This window comes from Ictidomys tridecemlineatus, chromosome 2 (genome assembly GCF_052094955.1).
Source record: "Ictidomys tridecemlineatus isolate mIctTri1 chromosome 2, mIctTri1.hap1, whole genome shotgun sequence".
Classification (NCBI taxonomy): Eukaryota; Metazoa; Chordata; class Mammalia; order Rodentia; family Sciuridae; genus Ictidomys; species Ictidomys tridecemlineatus.
This window is the reverse complement of record NC_135478.1, coordinates 73,211,182-73,235,122: the sequence shown is the minus strand read 5'-3', so window position 1 is coordinate 73,235,122 and position 23,941 is coordinate 73,211,182. Positions and strand designations below refer to the sequence as shown.

Genomic DNA, 23,941 nt, shown 5'->3' with positions numbered 1-23,941 from the left:
CTTCCTGGTGCCCCAAGATTAACCTCGTGTCTGGAGGTCAGCACAAAGATGTACAAAGTTCCTGTCTCTGTGGGGAAGGGGCAGGCCCAGATCTAATCTGGGTGGTGAATGCAAACCGGACCCCTGGATCAACAATTCTGAGAGGAAGGTCAACAATTCTGAGACCTTCCTCTCCTTATCCTGAAGGCCTCTGTTGCATACAGCCCCAGGGTAAGTCGAACAGGCGCCTGTGGCTCTAGATCTGCCACCTTTCCCGGCCTGTTTCCTCCCAGTACTCCGACCAAAGCTGGCACAGCTGTTTTTCCCACGGCCAGACTCCCAAATGGGACCGCCGGAATCACCGCACCGCCCAGAAGCGACTCTCCTGGCTGTTCCGGTGCTTCTGGATCGTGGTAGCTGAAGCGTACAGCAGGACCACCGAGACGTTGGGACCTCCACGCTGACTAGAGCGGTCCCGGAAGTGCTCGGGGGCAGGGGGCGGGGCTCCAGGCACTCGGGCGATCTCTGGCTCCGAGTCAGCATCTGCGGCGGAGTGAGGCAGCGTTTGCCGGGGGTTGGAGCAGCTCAGGTGTAGCCCCGCCCCTCCCGCGGCCCCGCCCCGGCCCAGGTGAGCCGCCTCGCCCCGCCCCGGCCCAGGTAAGTTGCATCGCGTCCGCTAGTGTGACCCAAGTCTTCCTGACCACCTGTCCCTCGGGTGTCCCCGCGTCTGGGTGTCCCTAATCGGTAGGAAACCTGTAGGGGCGCTGGGGAGCGCCTGTGGGTCTGCGGCCGCTCCCGGGCCTCCAGTCAGGAGACCCTGACCGCACTAAGGGTTTGCCAGGTGCCCAGGACCTAGGGGCTACCTGGAGGCTGGGGTGACGAATGCAAGAGGAGCTGGGAAAGGCACCGAGAGAGTTGGGAAACATGGAGTTTCCAGACCTTTGGATTTTCGGTCCAAAAACATGTAACACATTCTTGGGGATAGATAAAGGGTTACTAATTTTTTTTACTCCGAGTGGAGACTTGGCGGGTAGGGACTTCTTAGTAACGAACAACCTCTAAGGAGGCAACCTTGGCAATGCCAGGAGTTAACAGGTGGGTGGAGGAAGAGTTGCAATCCACAGATAATCAGGCAGGAGGGATCAGAGGGTATGAAAATTGTGGAGCAAAAACTTGGAGAAGCCAAGGGAATAAAGGAGGGATGGGGGACGATGGGGACAACTTAAAAGTTTTCAGGTACTTAGGCAGGCAACGTGGGTTAGTGAAAGGGTGGGCCCAGATTGCCACATTTTCCAGGTTTTCAAGAGGAAGTAGGGACTTACTGAGTTTTAAATATTGACCATTAAAGAAAAGTCCAACTCTTTATGTGCCAAACAAAATGTGTCCGTGTGTCGGTATCCCCAGGCTTGACAGTTTATACCTTCTGAAATGTTCGGTTTGAGGAGGTATTGATTAGCAATGCCAGATGGGGTGGGAAGATGAGGACTAAGAACAGAGATATTTGGCAAATAAGGTCATTGGATGCTAGTGTTGAGTGCTGAGGTTCCAGCTGAAACTGAAAACTTGGTATCTGTTGTGGTTTCTTGCATGGTGGTATGATTTTCCTGGGCAACACTTAACATCTTAATTGTTAGGGAAGGTTGGGAGTTAGCAAGCTTATTGCTGCAATACAAAGAGGTGAGGAAAAGAGGAAAATGATCCTGGCTAGAGAGTGGAAGGGAAGCTCATAGTTAGATCTACTGTAGAGAGAGAGGGTCTGAGCCAGATAGCAAAGGGGTGGAACTCAAAAAAGAGAACCTGGTGTAAATGAGGGGTTATTGAATTTGAGGTGATCAGTAAGCCTAGGCTGAGTGAGAAGGATTGGACACTGTGGGCTGTTGAAGAGGAGAGGAAGGGTAAGAGGAGTTAAAGGGATCAAAGGATTTTTGAGAATACTTTAGTTCTGTGCTTTGCTATGTTTTACCCCTACTCCTGGCTGAAACTTTTTTTTTTTTTTTTTAAATTCTGGGGATTGAATCCAGGTGCGCTTAACCACTGAGGCACATCCCCAGCCCTTTTTATGTTTCATTCATTGCTAGGTTGCTGAGGCTGGTTTTGAACTCATGATCCTCCTGCCTCAGCCTCTTGAGCTGCTGGGAGGGATTACAGGTGTGTAACACCATGCCGGGTGGCTGAAACAAACAAGCATACAAAATTTCTACCTGGGCACGGCAGCTCGAGAGCCTGAGGCAGGAGGATCATGAGTTCAAAGCCAACTGCAGCAACTTAGTGAGAACTTGTCTCTAAATAAAACATAAAAGGGACTGGGGATGTGGTCCAGTGGTTAAGTTCAACTGGGTTCAATCTCCTGTACCAAAAAAAAAAAAAGTCCAAATAGCATGAATTCCATGGTGACCATCTGATTAATTTAGTATTTTTTTGAGTCAATTACTCTCTAAGCTTCAGAGGAAGAATAATACATTTTATAGAGTTGTGAGGAATAAATGAGATATGCTTGTGAAAGTCCTAGTGTTTTCCAGCACATAGTGGGAAACTGTGAGTTGTGTTGCTGTCATAATCCCATCACTTGAGGACTTCCCATTCATCTAGCAGATCAGTTTCTGAATGGGGTGCTGAGGAGCACTCTTAGGGGACACTGCAGTGGGTTTGAGAGCTGAATAGTCTAACTCCCTTCTTTGTCCCTGCTACAATACCCTTCTTCCACTGGAGCAATTCTGCTTCTGTCTCTTTTATTGGTTTTTATCATCTAGGCAATTATTTTTTTTCCTGTTTTGATTTTCTCTTTTTTCTCCTAAACAATTATTTGAATAAAATATTTTTTTGGCAAAAAAGAGAAATGTGTGGCAGTTGTAGCACAAAATCAGATAACTTTTCTTCCTTTTGATCATTTATTCAACTATTGTGTACATGGGATTGTATTGTTATACTGGGGATTGGGGATTGCATGGTGAGAGAACACAGTATTTGCCCTTAGGGAGCTGGAAGGCCAATGGGGAAGAGAGTATTATAAATATGCATTATGGTGGGTATACCCATCACCTCAGGTCATGAAGGGGGCATGTCTCAGATAGTCAAGAACCTAAGGGTGCAGAAAAGAGTGGTTATTTGGACAGAGTATGGAAGGACAAGCAAGTGGCAATCTAAGAACAGAGGAAGGACCTTTTGGGAAAATACAAAAGCAGTACAAATGAATGTTGAACTGGAAAGTTGGTATGTGAGAAAGAGACAGGAGAGAAGACTGAGGGACCAGGTGTGAAGGCCCTAATGAAGGAGCTGGAATGTTAGAAGATCCAAGAATGAAAAGGACTCTGTCAGGCTTGTGCTTTGGGTACTTCACTCTGGTGCTAGTATAGACCATGGACCAGGGGGAAGGATAGAAGCTGTAGGTAGGTAGCTGGTTAAGAGGTGAGTATTGAAAAAATCCTGTGGAGTTGCAGTCAGGCTTGATCTGCATAGTGGCAAGTGAGGGCAGAGGGGAGAGACCCTTTGCATGCTACCTGAGGAAGACGACAGGATGGGCCAGGTGGGGCAATAATGGAGAGGGTCTAGACTAACTCCTAGGGTTCTGATTGGCACCTGATTGGTGGCTATGTCATTAACCTAGGGTAGGAGAGAAGTTTTGTCTCTCCTAAGAAAATCCACCCACAGCATTGTCATGTAGCTGGAGACTTGCCTTCTTTTCCACAATGGCTCCACTTCCTCTTTTAACCTACCTTTGTTTCAGCCCTTAGAGTCTAGACACATGATGTGGCATTTGATTGTGTCTATTTGTTTTGCTTACAGTTGTTTCTGGTAAGTGAAACTTGTCATCTTAAGGGCAAGATTTTTTCAACCATAGAGTCTAGCACAGGAAGGAGGTACCTGACAGTTGTTTGATTTGCTGACTTGACAACATCCCTTGTGTTATTTTCAGATTGTGAGAACAGTAAAGGTGACCCAAAGAAGAGCATTTTTAAAGATACACAGTCATTGGGGGTGATACCAGATTCACAATGGAGGTTCCCTCAGCAACGAAGTTTGGTGAGACCTTTGTGTTTGAGGACAGGCAAGAACTTTTCCCAGGGGAGGACCTGGGGCACCCTTTTCTTCAGGAAAGAGGTTTGGAACAAATGGCTGTTATCTACAAGGAGGTCCCTCTTGGGGAGCAAGATGTGGAACAGGATGATTACGAGGGGAATTTCAGTCTGTGCTCAAGCCCTGTTCAGCATCAGACTATCCCCTCTGAAACCAGACCCCAGGATGAGGAGATATTTGGTGAAAGCTTTCTCCAGAAATCTGACCTCAGTGTATGTCAGATAATCCATGGTAGAGAAGAGTCCAGTCCACCTGATTGTAAGGAAGCAGGCAGGGGGTCCTTGGGGACTAAGGTATCTCACAGTATCCCACAGCCAGCCAAACCCTATGCATGTCATGAGTGTGGGAAGGCCTTCAGCCAAAGCTCCCACCTTCTCCGACACCTGGTCATCCACACTGGAGAGAAGCCCTATGAGTGCTGTGAGTGTGGGAAGGCCTTCAGCCAGAGCTCCCACCTTCTCCGACATCAGTTCATCCATACTGGGGAGAAGCCCTATGAGTGCCAGGAGTGCGGGAAGGCCTTTCGCCAGAGCTCAGCCCTCACACAACACCAGAAAATCCACACAGGAAAGAGGCCCTATGAGTGCAGGGAATGTGGGAAGGATTTCAGCAGAAGCTCCAGTCTCCGAAAACATGAGAGAATTCATACAGGAGAGAGACCTTATCAGTGTAAGGAATGTGGGAAATCCTTCAATCAGAGTTCAGGCTTGAGCCAGCATCGGAAAATCCACACTCTGAAGAAGCCCCACGAATGTGATCTTTGTGGGAAAGCCTTTTGTCATAGGTCCCACCTTATCCGGCATCAGCGGATTCACACAGGGAAGAAACCTTACAAATGCGAAGAGTGTGGGAAGGCCTTCAGCCAGAGCTCCAACCTCATTGAACATCGGAAGACCCACACTGGTGAGAAACCTTACAAGTGTCATAAGTGTGGGAAGGCCTTCAGCCAGAGCTCATCGCTTATTGAGCATCAGCGGATCCACACGGGGGAGAAACCCTACGAGTGCTGTCAGTGTGGCAAGGCCTTCTGCCACAGCTCTGCACTGATTCAGCACCAGAGAATACACACTGGCAAGAAACCCTACTCCTGCGAATGTGGAAAGGCCTTTCGGCACAGGTCAGCTCTCATTGAACATTATAAAACCCACACCAGAGAAAAGCCCTATGTGTGTAACATGTGTGGCAAATCCTTTAGGGGGAGCTCACACCTGATCCGGCATCAGAAAATCCATGCTGGGGAGAAGCTGTAGAAGGGGGAGCTTGGAAGCCTTTGCCAGATGGAGCCTTTTTCCAGATGTTGAAAGCCTTTGCCAGATGGAGCCCATACATACATTTTTTTTTTGACTCTTAGACTCCACCTACCTCCCTGATAACAATGCTGGATGGAAATTCTCCCACAAGGCCCTCCTGACCATTCCCCCCAGCAGGAAGGTTCTACATGACACCTGACCAGGCACACCATGCTCTCAACAGGCTTCCTGGGTGAAGGGAGGATGGAACAATAGGGAAGTGAGCCCCCAAAGAGAACAGATTTTCAGTTTTCTCATTCTCATTTTGACTCTCAAGCTTATGAAATTTTGTTTTGCCCTCTCTTCATTTTTTTTTCCAAGTATAAAAGAAGAAGAATTTCAAGAGGCAGAAAATTTAGTTAAGCCCAGGAAAATGTCAAATGAACTTTAAATCAGTCTGCCTCAGTCTGACACTTTCAGAAGTTAGAAACCATGCTTACAGTCCAAGTCAGCTGAAGAAAATGAATTCAGTAGATAGAGCAGAGGCAAAATAAAATTGTCTGCCAGGGTTGGGCATTAGGGAGAACCAAAATAGGTTAATAGGACAAAGGAGGGTTAGAGGGATTGGGAGTGACAGCAGTGAGCCCCTATAACTTAGCCCTTATAACTTAGCCCTTATAACTTAGCATTAGGGTAGATTCTGTCAGGTGGCTCTGTCATAAGAGGGTGGAAATTTGGTCCTCTTGTGGGCAAGTATATTCAACATCTGGCTGTGACTTAGCTGGGGATGTTGGAAGCAGGTGATGAGAGGAAGAGGCTGGTTCAAGTCCCAGGACTACTCCATCCTATTTGTATGACATTGAGCAAGTCCCATAACTTGCCCCAGGGTCTGTTTCCCCTTCCAAGGGATTGGGGTGATGAAACCTGGACACTTACCTCTAAGAGTAGGAACCAGGCTATACTTGAAAGTGTTTTGGCAGTTGAGAATGGAGAACCTTAGTGACCCCTACCTACCCAGAAGCACATTCCCTGCAGACCAGAGAAGTGTCCCACATACTGATGCTTTCTCTTAAACACCGTCTTGAGCCTTCTGCTGCAGCAGTGTCATCCATGCTCCTGTATTCTCTGTCCTAACTGGAATTCACCTAGGGGCTATTTAAAAAGTGCCCTTACCCATGTCCCACCTAGAACAATTTAATCGGCATCCCCAGAGTTGGGTCCCTGACAATGTTTTTTTTTTCAAAACTCCCCAGGTAATTAGAAGTTACAGTGTGTGGCCAGAATGGGAGCCCTGTGTTGAGCTTTCATGCAGCCCCAACAGCATTTAATGTCAGCCTGCTTGCTCTGGCCAAGCAAACCTGTTTGCCATTCTGTCTCAGTTTCCTACCCCCAGTCCCCTGAGTATGAGCTCAGGCAGTGATGATTGGCCAATAAATAAGCCCTTGTCCCTGGCCAGGGAATACCCCCTTGATTTTCGTGGTGCTGGGGATTGAACCTTGGCCTTGAACATACTAGGTGAGTGCTCTACCACTGAGCTACATCCCCAGCATCATGGGGTATATTAGTGCTGGCTATCCCTCTTTCTAGGCTCCCAGCTTCTCAGAGGTAGTGGAGAGAGGCAATCTGAGCTGTTTTGAAGTTTTCCAAAAGTTTACTTACCACTGGAATCAGATGAATTTATCATGGTGATGCTGGTTATCTCAGTTTTTCAGAAGCTCAGTGTGGCATTTATATATAGTTTTGATTAATAAATATGGAAAGCTGTATTTGTTCTTTAATAAGTGGGGCTTGGTAGGCCAGAGGTTTGGAACCATGGGTGTGATAGACTGGAGAAATCCCGCTAAGAGTTCTGACTGCCCAGTGTCCCCAAGAATCCTGTGCATAACCAGCTGGACTCTGGAGGTTCAGGGCTGACAAGTGGTCCCAGGTGCTATTTACAGGTAGCTTTCACTCAAGGTCTTGTCATTTATCAGAAGTGAAGAGAGAATGCTAAGAAACAGTTGGGGCAGCGGGTGGCATTAGGCAGAGTCCCCTGAAAGATCTACCTCTTTTTTACTACCCATCCCCATTCCACCTCAGCCTTGGTCATCCTGTCCTTGTCCAGGAAGCGTCCATCAGGGTCTCTCTCTGCTTTTCCTGTGTGTTCTAGCCAAATTGATTTCTAAGCACCACTTTGCACATGTCACCATTCTCCTTAAAGCTATCTTTCAGGAGCTTTTCTGCACATAGATCCTTATTTCAGCCAAACTGATTTACCTCCTCTGAAAAAGCCACACAGAATTCAGGCTGTTTTTTGCCCTCTCTTTTCATACCTGGGTTCATAATTCACTTTATGCAGTTCTCACTTTTGGAGTATGCACTTTCTATCTCCTCTTCCTCCCTCCCTCCCCCTTTCCTTTCCTTCTTTTTATATAACATAGGAATTAACTCATCCCCCAAGGGTTAACAGATTCTTCTGTAAACATGGTTAGACCAGGCACTTTTCTATTTTTCGGATGTATGTATAAGCAAAGCCTTGTTTTGTTTTTCGAATTTTTTCACTGTTCTATTGTGTATTTTTTAGAACTCTCTTTTTATTTAGATTCCCAAACAATGTAAAGTTATAATAAGATATGGTCCCTGGTAATAGTTTAACTGTTTTTTAATCGAGTTGTCTGTTTTTGCTTTACATTTTTTCTCTTCTTCCTACAGTGATTTATATAGATGTTGTTGAGTGTTATAAAACTCCAGTTTTTGATTTTGTTTGCTAATTTGTTTTGTTAAAACATGTTTTCTCTCTTTCCCCCTCTCAGCTTAATACTTTCCAATTCTAAGGTTAATCATTTAGATATGATTAATCATTCATATATATATATATATATATATATATATATATATATATATATATATATTTTTTTTTTTTTTTTTTGGTACCAGGGATTGAACTCAGGGGTGCTTAACCACTGAGCCACATCCCCAGCCCTAGTTTGTATTTTATTTAGAGACAAGGTCTCATTGAGTTGCTTAGCACCTCATAGTTGCTGAGGCTGGCTTTGAACTCTCGATTCTCCTGTCTCAGCCTCCCAAGCTGCTGGGATTACAGCCACTGTGACTGGCTGATTAATCATATTTTTATTATCATTAATAAATGTAGGCACTTTGGTCTATGGTTTTCTCATTATAGTCATAGCTTTGTTTGCTCTCTATGTACGTTTTGATGTTTTGTTTTGTTTTTTTTGGGGGGGGGTTGTTATTATAGCATTGGAAATTTCCTTTTGGCCCAGATGTTTTCTAAAAAATATTCCCAGTTGTTTAATGCTTAGGTCTTTGCTGCTTATTTCTTGTACTGTATTATCAACATTTCTAAATGTCCATAGAACTGCTTTGGGCCAGGGTATATTATCAACTTTTATAAAGCATTTGTGTTCTCTCAAAAACTGTTTTTATTTCATCAGTTCTATTTGTCAACTCAATTTTTGGATTATTTAATTCAAATCCATACTCTGTATAAATTTCATTTATTTTAGAGATTTTAATCTGGGGTCTAAGAGACTACCTGGGACTAAGCATGAAGGGGATTTAGGAGCCCCTAAGAATTGAACAAGTTGTGTGGGTTTGTGGATTAATGGATTGTTTTGGGAAGGGGCATATAGCATCCATCATCTTTTGAAAGGACTCTGTGACCCCCAAACAGTTATGAACACTTGTTTACCTGTCTAGTCCTAGTCTGATTTTTTTTTTTAGTTGTAGATGGACACATTACTTTTATTTTATTTATTTTTTTGGGGTGCTGAGGATCAAATCCAGTGCCTCACATATGCCCTTCATAGTCTGATTTTGTATGCTTTTTCCTTTTGTTTTTTTGTGTGATTTATATTTCACTTTTATGTTTTAGTTTTAAATTGTGTTATTGTTGTTGTTGTTGTTATTATTATTATTATTATTATTATTATTATTATTATTTTGAGACAGGGTCTCACTGTATTGCCCAGGTTGACCTTAAACTCCTGGGCTCAAGTGGTCTTCCTGCCTCAGTGTCCTGAGTAGCTGGGACTATAGGTGCACATTATCATGTCTGGCTTCTATTTCACTTTTTATATTTGTTTCTCTTTTTATGTATGTTGGTGTAGTTTTCTCAAATCTTCTTTTGAGAAATAGGCATTTTTAATAATTACATATTAAAAACTGTGCCTTTTAGTACCCTGTTTACCTCTTTTTTTTTTTTTTTTTTTAGAGAGAGTGGGGGGGGAGAGAGAGAGAGAATTTTTAATATTTTTTAGTTCTCGGCGGACACAACATCTTTGTTGGTATGTGGTGCTGAGGATCGAACCCGGGCTGCACACATGCCAGGCGAGCGCGCTACCGCTTGAGCCACATCCCCAGCCCTGTTTACCTCTTTTAATGCTTCTAGCTTCAACTTTTCCAAAATTGTGATTGAAGCCTCTTGCTTTTCTTGAATTTGCATTTGCATGATTGAGTTTAGTGTTTTACTTTTTTAACTTGTGTGTATATTTTGCTCTGTGTCTGTAACTTATAAACAGCAAATTGTTGAACTTTGTTTTCTGGTATTTATAAAATTATTTTCTTATTACTTAAGAAATTCTGTTATTAACATTTTATGCAAGTCATAATTAATTTTCAGCTTTATATTTTAAAATATATTAGCTCAATTAATCCAAATAGGCCATGCTCATTTCCAGCCCATCTCTATGAGTTATTAACCACATGTAGAGTGTTATTTCTGGGTAGACTAGAGGTCTGCCTGCTGCTGCCTCTCTCTGACTTCTTGCATTTGGGTTCAGTGTCACACTCTGCCTGGAGCTAACTTTTCAAGTCATAGCCAACAGCTTTAGTGTCCTTGGTTGTAAATATAGAAGAATGATGCCACTCTACAACCTTTTGGGGTTCAGAGGTGTACAGAAAGCAAACCTGTGTATTAAATTATGAGGTACAGCTGATTATTAAGCTACTGGTATTTTGAAAACTTTTTTGATGTGTAGTGCTGGGACTTGAATTGAGGGCCTTATATATAACAAACATGTACTCTACCATTAAGCAACACTCCAGTCTTATAATATATATTTTTAAGTTTTTATTCTCACTTCCAAAGTTGTTTTAACGTTACATTGTGCCTTCCTTTTTGGAAAATCTTGCAGATGTAGCAAAGAAGTACACATCCAAATCCATCCCACCTCCCTAAGTGAATCTGTAATGGTCATTTGAAGAGAAAGGGGGACCTTAGTCTCATCTCCCTTTCCTATCCCTTTTTTGTTTCTGCCCAGGCCTTCTCATGCCACTCCACCCACCCACACTGCCAGCACCTTCTTCAGTGGGAGGAGGGAAGTGCTGTCACAGCTGCAAAGGCTTATGAGAATGGTCACTTCTGTTTACTCCAGTTGCAGGTTGGGAAATTAAAGCTGATGACTTGCCCAAAGTATGTGGTGATTTAGTGTCAGATCTACCCAGCAACCATGGGGAAGAACACTTCTTAATATAATATTGGAGCCCTGGTGTGTTGTAATCCAGAACATGTCAGAGGTGACAAATGTGTTTAGCCATCACAGGCCATGGTTGCTCAGTTCTTGGGGATGAGTGGACATTCACCATCATCACATAAGGTGGATGTATTGATTTTCTGGGAGTGAGGAAAGATAAACCTTTTTCTCGTAGGAAAACTACCTTCTGATAGTGTCAGTATCTGATATCTCAGAAAAACATGTTATAAAGTTGCTTGGTGAGTGTGGAATTGGAGTATAAAATGATAGAGGATTTTGCCCCATGATGCTATGTGTGGACCACCACTACCACATCACAGAGACCAAACACTTGGTCTAGTTGTCAAAATATTGATTGGGGCATGTGCTGGAGAACATCTGTTTGCCTCACTCACTTTCTGCTTTTGTGGCTATCTGTGTTTCCTGAAGTCAGATGGCTTTCCACTATGCCACCCTCCTGGTGGTTCAAATGAGGGTGGTGAGGGAAGGAGGTGTTTCGAGTGCCCTCTGGTGGTTCTCTGCAAGCATTTGAAAGAGTTTTAGTAGATCACCAGAAGTCCAGAAGTTCTTCTTGTTGGCCTTCATTTTCTTTTCCTTCTTTTTTTCCCCCCTTGTCTTTAAATCCATCCCAGCTGCTGGACACTGTGATACATGCATGAAACACTAGTGTCTCAAGAGGCCGAGGAAGGAGGATTTCAAGTTCAAAGCCAGCCTCAGCAAAAGTGAGGTGCTAAGCAACTCAGTGAGACCCTGTCTCTAAATAGAATACAAAACAGGGCTGGGGTTGTGGCTCAGTGGTTGAGTGTCCCTGAGTTCAATCCCCAGTACCAAAAACAAAAGCAAACCAAAATTAAATCCCTCCTTTCCCTTGTTACTGATCCTGGCTTGGCTAGTTTGTCTTCCCCCCCTAGAGATGGCTGGAAGCACCTCTTACTTCTCTCCTCTCTACCTCTCTTAAATCTTCTAGTTCTTGCAACTCCAGAAATGAGAGGGTGTCACACCTAACCAAGCTAGGGTCAGTGTGTTCTCTACTTAATCCTCACATTCTCTCATTTCCCAGAAAAGGGAGAGATATCTCCTGGGTTTGGGACTCACCTCTCAGGACCATGGGACCACTTTTGACTACCCTCAAAAGTGAGGAGCTGTCCTGGGCTCACAGTAGGGGATGACCAGGGGACACAGGTCTTCCCTTGGAGGCGGGTGGTATGTATCCAAGGCTTATAAATGAGTTTTACCCCAAGACTTGAAGCCCTCTCCCATCAGTGCCCACTCCAGAAGCACTCAGCATGGTCTCCCTCTCTGTCCATCTTTCTTTCTACTAGGTTGGGAAGGGCCTACAGGTCTCACAGTGCACCATACCCCACTGGGCTGTGGTGTAGGCTCTCCACTAGCATTTGCTCTGTGAACCAAGAATGTTTCTTCATCCTCTGTTTCCTGTTTCCAGTTTGTTGATCTCAAGTCAGGAATCAGATACCACCTCCTCATCTGCCTTCTTGTTCACAAATTTCCCCCAACTTCTGCTTCTGTATTTTGCTTGACAGCTTCTCTTTCTCATCTGATTGCTTACACCTTAGTGTAGGCTGCTGCCATTCCTCTGCTGGCCCAGTACACAGGTCCTCCTTGACCTCCCTTCCCTTCTGTCCTTCCTTTCTTCTTTTGGCAGCCTGTCTTTACCCTGCAATTCTGATGATGTCACTCTCTTCCTCAGATACCATATTGAATTTCGTGGAAACCTAACTATCCAGGCTGGTCTGAAGGCCCTTACTGATCTAACTCCACATGGTCCAGCCACTTCCTCTCCCAGCCACCAAAGGAACATGGGCTGAAGGTGGTGGTGGGGGGTTCCTATTCTAAGATAGCTATTCTGAGAAAGCCTGCTCCCCCTCAACACCCACCATTCTCATCAGCTCTGCTGTATTCGGGGTCTGAGGTGCACTTATTTAACCAGGAAAGCAGACCAAGTTTAGGGTTAGGGCCAGCACTTTGGCTAGTGGAGAATAAGAAAATAGGTTGCAACCATCTTGTGTTTCACTGTTATACTTTCATGTTGTAATCTTAATGCATGCCATATTCATGTTTTCCTAAAAACAACTTTTTCACAAGCACCCCAGCCATGATTCTCTGTGAGCCCGTGTCTTCTGCAAACTATAACTCAGCTAAGAACTCCCAGGCCTCTTGCAGACCTTCATGATGGTCAAGGTTCATTTTGCTCTTGGTTGCTTCCTTGTTTCATGGATGCAGGGAGAGGGGAGGAGATTTCTCTTCCCACTTCAAGGTGACAGTGGAAGACCTTGTCATTTCATGTTCTCAAAAAGTAAGAAGGCTGGCAGGAGCTCATTTCACCATAGTATGTGGAGAAAGGGGAGTAAAAGGGAGGGAGAGAAAAAGATACATCAATCCATCAGGACAAATTTGGAGAACAGAGCTTGGGATACAGTGCCCTCTGTGTCTCAGTCCTGGGAGTACTACCTGAAGGTGTGTGTGGCATGGAGCAGAAAGCTACTAGAAGCCAGGAAGTGGAGAAAGCTCTGCTCACCAGGGACAAAATGTAAACCCCAAAGGCAGGCCCCCAGTGAACTACTTCCTCTAGTTATTCCCCACCTGCTTATAGTTAACACCTAATTAATCTGTATCAGTAGATTAATCCACCGATTAGGTTACAGCTCTCATAATCTAATCTTTTTACCTTTGGACATTCTTGCATTGTCTCACACATGAGCTTATTATCGAAACCATAACCATGTTGCTGTTCAAAAAATGTCAGATTTTGCAGTGTATCAGATTTCAGGCTTTCAGATTAGAGACATAAAACCTATTGTAACACTTTCTTCCCACCCCCAAATTCCCTATGATCCAACACAAAATGTGTTTATAGTGGGTAACCTTTGATTTTTTGTAGCTAAACTACAGAATATCAATGGTGTTGTGTGTGTGCATGTGTGCACATGCATGCACGTAAAGTGTACAATAGCTAGAGGAATAGATGTCACCTAACAATAAGTGAAGGATGTATAGACTTGAGTCCTCTATAAGAAACAGGATTAATATGTTTTTGATTATACAAGGCAGCTATCATATTAGTGGACCACCTCTGGTCACATGCCCACCCCGACCACTGAGAACAGGTACCAGGGATTAACAGCCTTTTCCCTGGGCACATCATGATTTTGTTATCTTTATTTGGAAGTTGATATAGTTAAAGGAGGTGTGTGGAAATGCTACATTGACAAAGGGGTGTTGTGGTTTTATACTGTTACAACCTGCCTAACTGAGCTAAGTTTCTCAGAATCACCTTGAATATGTGATTTTGAGTCAGCATAGCCCTAAACAGACATTTGTAAGACACCAGAGTGGCAGAAAGGAAGTGACAGCTATCACAATTGGCAATAGTGAGAGGCAGAGATACTAGGATTAGAGTGAGGCCAAGGGTCCCTGGGGCTAGCCTATACATAGGAAGCACCCATTCTCAGGGCTGCACAAGAATAGGGTTAGAGCCTGAGAGTGAGGACTCCTTAAATGTTGGATCTGCTTGAAACACAGTAGGGCTCCATTTGTGGTAGTTCTCCCTGTTCTTAGGAAGTAAGTAGGCCCAAGAGTGACCTGTAAGAACAAAGCACTGCTGAACTGACTTTTCTGCTATGGGCTGAAACCATCTCCTCTGCACATTCCCCACTTGTTGCAGAGCTTGACATCAGTAAAAGCTGATTTTATTCAGGAACTATTATAATAAGGAAAAAAGAGGCCTTAGTATAAAATTGGGCTCAATTTCAGATACATGATGGCCCAATGGGAATTTGTAGTTAAGGAGCAGGGTCAGAGCTGGTAGATGAAAAACAACTAAGAGAAAACATCAAGGTAAAGAGGGATTCTTGCTAAACCAGTTTAATAGGATTCTTACTGAAGGTAAGTCAGGTGTTCAGACATGGGCCGGGGAGGTAGGGGAAGATAAGATAGTTTATATAGCAGAGGTGATCAGCTATTCAGGGTGTGAGACTCTGGCTAACCTAATTTAGCAGGATTCTTGCTAAAACTGGGCAGTTCAGGCTCTGCAAGGACAAAAACTGAAGCCAAAAGTCAAGCCTAACTGAGAAGGTGGCTGGCTAGTCAGAGGATCATGACTAAAGTTTGGTCAATGAGAACATCTTCATCACATTCTACCTCTGGGTTTACTTATACTGAGAAGCCTTGGGCACTATTCCAGCTGTATATTTTCAGAGTTCTGTCAACTCTTGTTAGAAGTTTTGGTTGGTTATTGGGCTGTGCTTGCTCAGGAATCTCCACTATCCCTGGCCTTGGGGGGATGGCCAGTTGCCTCTATGATGTTGTCCCTCTCCTGTTGTGCCCAGGGGAAAGGTTGTTAATCCTTGGTACCTGATCGCAGTGGTGGGGGTGGGCATGTGACCAGAGGTGGTCCACTGAGAAGCCCTTTCTGTGCCCTGGAATCTAGTCTCAAGACCACCTCTTTCTTTTCTTAAATATTTTTTTAGTTGTCAATGACCTTTATTTCTTAATTTATACATGGTGCTAAGAATTGAACCCAGTGCCTCACACATGCTAGGCAAGCTCTGTACCATTGAGCCATAACCCCAGTCCAGATGACCACCTCTTTCTTTGGGTGGTGCCATGTGCAGGGGCTAGGCCCTGCTCTGCTGGAGCCATTTTGCCTCCATGAAAGAAACCAGCCCAGGTGGGGTAAGGTCAGGGCAGGGCAGGGAGAATTCTAGAGACACAGGGCCAGGGGCTCTGAATGCAGGCAGCCCTGAGTCTGGATTTTCAGTTATTTAAAAGCCTCCTGTTTGAGGACATTTAAATGGGGTTTTCTGCACCCTGTAGTATTGCTTACTGACATGGACCATAGCAGACATCAGTACACAAGCTATGAAAGCACAACAAGGAAGGGCACCTGATAATTCTTTCCTACCCATAAATGAAGTAGAAAAAGGCCAAGAAATCCTACAATACAGATGTAATTAAATTGGAAACATAAGGAGAACAGACATGACTTGTGTAATATAAGTGCTTGGTATACGTTTTATAAGGGAATGCACCATGAAGAAAGTCATTTGGGAAAAAACTCCCATTTTCAGGAATTGTGGGCTAGGCCAGAGAAGAACCAAAAGTAACAGATGGAAAAAGATACCATGAAATTCCTATCCAAAAGAAAACTGGTGTAGTTACATTGATATCAGACAAAAGAAACTTTAAGGTAAAAAAATACCATATGAAATATACAGTTACTTTATTTTAATAAAACTGTTATTTCATCAGGAAGGAAACTTTTAAATTTGTATATACCTAATAATGTAATCTAAACAATAAAAAGTAAGCTGGACATGGTGGACATGCCAGTAATCCCAGCTGTTCTGGAGACTGAGACAGGAGGATCTCAAGTTCAAAGCCAGCCTTAGCAACTTAGCAAGGCCCTGAGCAACTTAGTGAAACCCTGTCTCAAAATATAAGAAGGGCTGGGAATGTGGCTCAATGGTTAAGTGCTCCTAGGTTTAATTAGTTATTTATATATAAATAACTAATTAATTTGCAAGGAAATATAGAGATATTCACAATTCTAAGAGGAAGAGAAATAAAAATCAAAAGGAAAATAGAAGATTGAAGATTGGAAGACCATTGTTGGCTCAACTCAATGGACTGAGATATAACATTATATTCAACAGTTACAATGTGTATATTATCTTCAGAGATAAGAATAGACATGGAACTTTGACAAATATGTATTGGGTTATAAAGTAAGTCTCTATGTCAAATTTCAAAGTATCTTCCCTAAACACATAAAATTAAACTAGTATATAACTAGAACGCCTTTACATGTTTGCAGATTCATACATTGCTAAATTGTCCAACAGTCAGAAAACTAAAAAATGAAAATGAGGTAATATTTGAACTGAAGATGATATATAAATGAACTGAGTAATAATGAGACTACTAGGTAAAAACAGGCAGGATGCAGCTAAGTTAGTACGTAAAGGGAAACTGATAGCCTTAAAGTGTGCATCTATTCAGGACCAAAATGATGAAATTAAGGAGCTAAGAATATACCTTAGAAGTCAGAGAGAGAATAGCAAAATAAACAAAAGAAAGTAGAATGAGGGATGTAAGAAAGACGAGAGCAAAAATTAGTGGAATAGAAAATAAATAATTAGATGACAACAAAAAAGCAAAGTTGCAAGAAAAAGGAAAAAAGACATAAGTCACCTATATCAGGAATGAAATGGGACATTTGACACATGCAGAGCCTGAAATGTAGAAGCTATTATAAACAACATTATGCCAGTAATTAAAGATGAAATAAGCAAATTTTGAAACAATCTATTTGAACACACATTTGACTCGATAAAAATAGAAAATCGCAATTTTTTTAAAGCCACTAAAGGCATTGACTCATTAGTTAAAATTTGTTCAACAAAAGAAATTCTCACCTCACATAGTTTCACTAGCAAGTTTGATTAGCCATAAAAGGAAAAACTGTTCAATTTTAACAAATTCTTCCAGGGAACAAAGAAAGAGAGGACCCCTCAAAATTCATTTTATGAAGCAAATATAACCTTGGTCACAAAACCAATGAGAACAGTCAGAAAAATAATATTATAGCTGAATCTCACTCAGATATATAAATGCATGTATTCTGAACAATACACTATCATACCGAATTCAGCAATATTACGTGACATGATGGACAAATCTAATTCATTTATTTGAAGAATGCAAGGTCAGCTTTATATCAGAAACAGTACATTATGTGCACCATTAGAGAGAAAAGAAAAAATCATAAGCATACAAAAATATGCAGAATAAGCATTCAATAAAATTTAATTAATTATTTATACAAACAGTAAACAAGGAACAGAAAAAACTTTATTAACCTGATGAGGATACCTTTAAGGAAATTTACATCAGCCATCTTGTCTAATTGTAAATTGTTTAAACACATCCCTTTATGACTCATTACAGTTTGAGTATGCCCCTTAATTGTCGTATATGGTTGTGGGGTGCTAGCCTGGATGAAGGATATAAGGCAAGGAAAAGAAAGATACAAGAGTTGGGAGGACATGTCATATTCACAGATGATACGTTTTTTATATATAGCAATTACCAAAGAATTCACAGACTAATAGAATCAATAAGAAAACTTGGCACATTTTGTGTGTGTGTGTGTTTAGAAATGATACAATTTACAGTAAAACATAAATCACTTTTGGGAGTAATCTAGAAAGATGTTCAAGATTTAAGTGGAGAAACTTATACATCTTTGTTGAAAGTAAAAACAACCTAATAATTGTACATAGGGTTTAAAGATTGATGGGCTCAGCAGTCAAGATGTAAGTTCTTCCTTATTTAGTCTGTAAATTCAACAGGAAACCAATTCAAAAATTCAGACTCTGATTCATTTTTGTTAGAATTTGATAAATAGATCATGAAATCTTAACAAAATTATAAAGAGTAAAGAAAATTCTGGATCCTCTTGAAGGAAAAGAGGAGAACACATACCATTGTGATCATCTGGACTTCATGGTTATGATTAAGAGGAATTTCTAGAATTCTCCCTCTGTGTTCCGTGTCCTCTCTGGAATTCTGTACTCTTCCCCAACACCCCAGGCACATCTGGGGCCATACCTAGAGATAGTTATCCAGTGTGTCTGGGCAGGTGTCTTTTTTTTCCTCCGGTGTGATTGATTTATATTTGTGGTTTTGAATTTGTGTCAAAGATGCCTAAATGCAGCACAAAAGCCTCAGAGATTCAAGCCCTGGGCACAGACACCAGAATAACAGAGGATTTGGTTAAGGGATGCACTGTTCCAAGTAGATGCCTGGCTGCACACCTCTGTCTGATTGCACACCTCTATCAGGCCATCTGGGTTCGCCTATTCTGAGTCCAGCACTTCTTTTCTTAGCACAAGTTTATTTAGCTGAATTAGTCTTTTTTTTTTTTCCTTTTTTGTTGTTATAACAAAATACCCGAGACTGGGTTATTTAGAGGTTTATTTATCCCCCAGTTTTGGAGGCTGAAAGTTCAAGCCCAGGTGGTTCAGCCTCTGATGAAAGCCTCCTTTGACTACATCTCATTATAGTGGATGGTGTCATGGCAGGAATGCATGCAAGATGAGGAGATCACATGAGACAAGAAGCCAGAGTGGAGAGGGGTCAAAGCTTGCTGTTTCATAACCATTCACATGGAAACTAACTGGCATTCTATGAGAATTACCTTAATCCCTCCCAAGGGCAGGCCCCACCCCCACCTTTTTCCTACTTGTAAAGATTTCATCACAATATAGCCACATCAAAGACCAAATCTTGGGCTGGGAATGTGGCTCAAGCGGTAGCGCGCTCGCCTGGCATGCGTGCGGCCCCAGGTTCGATCCTCAGCACCACATACCAACAAAGATGTTGTGTCCGCCGAGAACTAAAAAATAAATATTAAAAATTCTCTCTCTCTCTCTCCTCTCTCACTTTCTCTTAAAAAAAAAAAAAAAAGACCAAATCTTCAACATATGGAAGAAGTGATTCTATGGTGCTCCTAGGCCTCTGGCTCCTGGGGCAGCTAGTCTGGATAGTTGGGACTTCTGAGGGTCTGACAGTACAGGCTTTGAGGTCCAGGCAGAGTAAGAGGGCAGTAATCCCTGCTGCTGGAGGTCCTGGGGCTGGAGATCCCACCAACCTTCTGTATCAAAGGCAGCCACTCCAAGAAGACCAGACTGTGACCTCCAGCATAAACTAAAGTATTAGCTGGGGCACAAGGGATCAAATCCTCTTCCTGTGTCCTGAATGTGAACAGTGATCACCAATATAGTCTCTCAATCTTTTCCTCAGCCCCCAATATATAGGCTCCAGCACATAGTAAGGCTGGGATTCAGAGAAGGGAAGTTATTTGCTCAGGGTCACACAGCATGTCTGAGGTAGGTTTGGATAAGAGGCCAGGAGATGACAGCTATGGTTGAGAGTTGGTGCCATGGGCCAGACAAACTGTAGTCATTGTCTCAATTAATATCCAAACCCATTCTGCAGGAGAGATTGTTGTTATCATCCCTTTTAGAGGAGAAATCTGAGGCCCACAGAGGGGGAGTGAATTACCCAAAGTCAAGAGCTGATGAGGACTGAGCTGAATGTAGCCCTTTCCCCTCTTTCCCCTGTACAGTCTCCTCTGGGAACAACATCCTGGGTTCCTACAGGCCCTTTGCTGCCATCCTTTCCTCCCCCTGGCCACTCAGTAGAGGGATGGCCACTGGGTCTGTAGCCCTGACTCTGCAACCCTGACTCTGCCTGATATCTGCTCTGGGGCTCCTTCTGCACCTCTGACTGGGGTTAGGCTTTGGAATGTTGGAGGGAGAGTCCTTTATGTAAGCATGTCTAGTCCTAACAGAGGGCAGTGCTCCATATAAGAGTACCCTTGTGTGAGCATCAGCAGATCCCTTCCTCTTCTGGCTTCATTTCTTTCTTTCTTTCTTTCCTTTCTTTCTTTCTTTCTTTCTTTCTTTCTTTCTTTCTTTCTTTCTTTCTTTCTTTCTTTCTTTCTTTCTTTCTTTCTTTCTTTCTTTCCTTCCTTCCTTCCTTCCTTCCTTCCTTCCTTCCTTCCTTCCTTCCTTCCTTCCTTTCCTTTCTTTCTTTCTTTTTTCTTTTCTTTCTCTTTTCCCTCCCTCCCTCCCTCCCTTCCTTCCTTCCTTCCTTCCTTCCTTCCTTCCTTCCTTCCTTCCTTCCTTTCTTTCTCTTTCTCTTTTTCTCTCTTTCTTTTTTCTTTCATGCTGGGGATCCAATCCAGGGCCTTGTGCATGTGAGGCAAGCATTCTACCAACTGAGCTATATCCCAGCCCCTGGCCTCATTTCTTCAAATGGGAGACCCTGGGCTGGAATGTCAGGACACCAGTAGTTCATTCTGCCTCACTCTTTGGGATTTAACTTCTTTCAGCCTCAGTTTTCCTACCTGTAGAATGGGATGATGATCCTTGATATCAGCCTCACAAAATCTGTGAGTACTAAAGCCCAATAATTAGTGTCCTTGTGTTTAAAAATGTAATAGGAAGGGGGAAGTCAGCTCAATAATATCTCAATATTGGATCTGCTTTTTGAAATGGCAGATCTGATAAGAGATAGGGTCTGCAGGGCTTCTACTTGTCTCCCTGGGCCCTGCCCCTGTACTTCTGTTTATTCAAAGCCTTTCCCCTTGCTTGTGGCCTATTCTACTCATCTGCTCCCAGAATTCTTATGCACCCTGTGAGGCCCCACCCTGGGCCTGCATCCCAGCATCCTCTCCTAGTTCCCTCTCTCTGCCAGTGGTTACTTCCTGTGTTTGATTCTCCCTCCTTCCCAGGGTAAGGCCCTAGACCTCCTCTCTCCCTTTGTCCCCTGATCTGGCAGAGTCCTGGGAACATACCAGGGCTTAGCCATTTGGCACAGAACCCAAGGATTTTCTGGTTGATGACCAGGATGGCAGTCCAGGAAACAGGAGTCTGGGTTCTTCAAGGTGGAGGGACAGGGATGCTTCAGTGGGGCCTGTGTGGGGCCTGTGTGTGCTGGCCTTAGTCATGAAGGAAGCAAGAAGTGTACTTTCTTGTGCTCATGCTGACCTCCCCACCTTCACCCATAGGATGCCTTGTACCACAGAGCTAGAGTCATCAGAAGCCCTGTGTCTATACTGGGGACAGAGTAGCTGATGATCAGGATGACTCCCAGGATTTCTACCAGGCATGTTTCCACACAGACCATACCTTATGGTGAATGATTCCTATTCCTAAGGCCATATAAGTACTCAGACTTAGTGATAGGGCTTTCCTGCGGATTCTCATCTCAAGTCAATGGTCACTGAATGTCCACTGTGCCAGCTGATTTCTTTAAAAAATTTTTTTTGTAGTTGTAGATGGACAGTATTTATTTATTTATTTATTTAATGTGGTGCAGTGGATCAAACCCAGTCCCTTAAATGTGCTAGGCAAGCACTCTGCCACTGAGCTATGACCCAGCCCATGCCAGCTGATTTCTGGGCCCTAATAACTTTAGGTTTTTAATCTAGTAGAAGGGGAAAAAGTACAAGGAACCTTGTCCGAAGTCTCTGTCCCTAGGCCATTGTTCCTGGGACAAGAGTGGAAGTATACTACAGGGATCAGGAGGTGAAAATGGGGACAGGCCTGATATTCTGCAGGACATGTGTGCTGTCCTGGCCTTTTCCCAGGGAGTTTCACAGTCACCTTCAACAGTCATTCCTGGAGTCCCTACTGATCCTTAGTTCTGGGTCCTGAGAAGACCATGGGTTCCCCTTTTCCTGGACTCCTGACCCCAAGATCCATGGTTCTTCCCTTGGGAAAGCTCTCCCTGTCCTTCATTAAGATATTGCTGAGAATTCCTGGAACTAGAGGGAGCAACTGGGTATAGAGAGCAGATATTGGGCTGAAAGAGGCACTTGCCAAAAACTGACCCTCCAGAGGTAGGGGAGAACAACAGCCCTGGACCAGGTCTTGTGTGGCGTCTCCAGGAAGAAGGGGGTCCCTCTTCCTGGAGACTCCACACAAGGTCTGGACCCTTTCATGGTCCCTTCCCCACGTGTTTCAACCTTGATTTTTTTTAAATCTAGAAGTAGGGTAAAAAGTACAAGGAACCTTGTCTGAAGTCCCTGTCCCTAGGTTATAGTTCCTGGGGTAGGTGTCCTAGGTCCTGTGGGCCCTGAGCTCTCCATGGAGAAAGCTGGATAGAGCAGGGGTCCATCTGGTATGGACTGAGGGTAGCCAGAACCTGAGTTAGCAATGAGATTGGGACTTGAATCTCTTCTGTAGCTTTGATCAGGTCAGTCAGGGTCTCTGGGCCATCATTTCTCTACCATGTGACGAGGATTCTCATAGGTTCTTCCTTCAAGGGTGGTTTGGCAATGAAGTAGGGTCTGGAGAGAACTTGTTTGAGGCCATGGGAAGGAAAAGCCTCAGAGCTGTGCCTGAAAGCAGCCCCTTCTGCATGACTCCCAAAGCAGAAAAGGCCATGGGAGACTGGGGAGGATGGCAGGGTTGAGCCTGGGCTGGAAGACCCCAATGGTAGCCCAAACCAGAGACTGTACAGGGCACATGGAGGGAGAGGAATAGGGAAGAAGGCTCTCCAAATACCCAGAGAACTGAGAATGGAGCTAAGGTAAGCTGAATGAGGGACTCCAAAGACTGTGCTTCCTAACCCCACAAACTGGGAATGTGTTATGTTGTGTGAGCACAAGGAGCCTGAGAGATAGCTCCCATCTCCCTCTTTGTCTTATAAAGGCAGGGTCTTTTTAAGACAAAGAGGGAGATGGGAGGTCAGAGTGAGAGAAGATGTGGGGATGAAAGCAAAGGAGAGAAACAGGGAGAGGGAGAGGGAGAAGAGAGGAGGGAGAGAAAAAGGGAGAGACAGACTTAAAGGGCAGAAAGAGAGATTTGTAGATGTTGCATTACTAGCTTTGAAGTTGGAGGAAAGAGCCAGGAGATAGAAATCTGGGGTCACTAAGGTGGCCCAGGAATGCAGTGTCCTCTAAGAATTGGAAAAGGCCAGGAAATGGATTCTTTTCCAGAGCCTCTGGAAGGAGCCCAGCCCTGCTGACACCACCCCAAATACATTCCGACCTCCAGACCTATGAGAGAATAAATGCATATGAGGTTAAGCCACTATATTTGAGGTGATATGTTTCAGTAGCCACAGGAGACTCTGATAGGAGCTGATGGGGAGACACCTTGTACCCTCACAGCCCCCCTCATGGTGACACAGACCTGACCCTTGGTCTTGAGACCCACTGCCTCTAACTCCCATGGTACAGTGAAGGGTCTGGAGCCCAGGGACTGCAGGAGGGGCTGGGATGGGGCTGGGTTTAGTTGTCTCCTTTATTGTCAGAGAGTGTTTGGAACTCTAGATCCTGCTAGTCAGCCTCACAGAGAAAATATCAGTAAAGGACCTAGTTTTCCTGCTGACATTCACCATTGAATGAAGTGTTTCCAATAAATATTGCTTTCTCCACCAAAGGAAGCTAACAGGTGACCTTCTGTGCCACAGAGTTTAGAGAATCACCATGTCCTGAGACCACTGGTTGGTCACCTGTGTGTGTGAGAGAGAGCCCAGGTCCCCTGAGTGCTAAAGCCTCAGGTAAAATGTCCTCACTTCTAATTGTACAAGACACTCTATCTCAGTGTCAAAACAAATTCCCTCCAGCAAAGACTTTGTTTAGCCTCATAG

At 43.7% G+C, this 23,941-nt stretch overlaps 1 protein-coding gene across 36 annotated transcripts in view; it reads left to right on the top strand.

Moving 5' to 3' along the window:
* The first annotated feature begins 18 nt into the window (after positions 1-18).
* The window catches only part of Znf70 (zinc finger protein 70), a 92,386-nt gene continuing 68,463 nt past the window's right edge, over positions 19-23,941 (top strand). For 6 of the 36 annotated variants that reach the window (XR_013434602.1, XR_013434596.1, XR_013434604.1 and 3 more), the window contains exon 1: positions 186-636. Coding sequence is in view for 1 of the 36 variants with exons in the window: in XM_005334476.5 (XP_005334533.1) it covers positions 3,972-5,303 (1,332 nt within the window). In the remaining 35 variants the exon portion in view is untranslated. Of the gene's footprint in view, positions 637-3,892; positions 19,210-23,941 lie in introns of those variants that run through there. The other 30 variants (XR_013434609.1, XR_013434608.1, XR_013434603.1 and 27 more) reach the window with 24 other exon arrangements.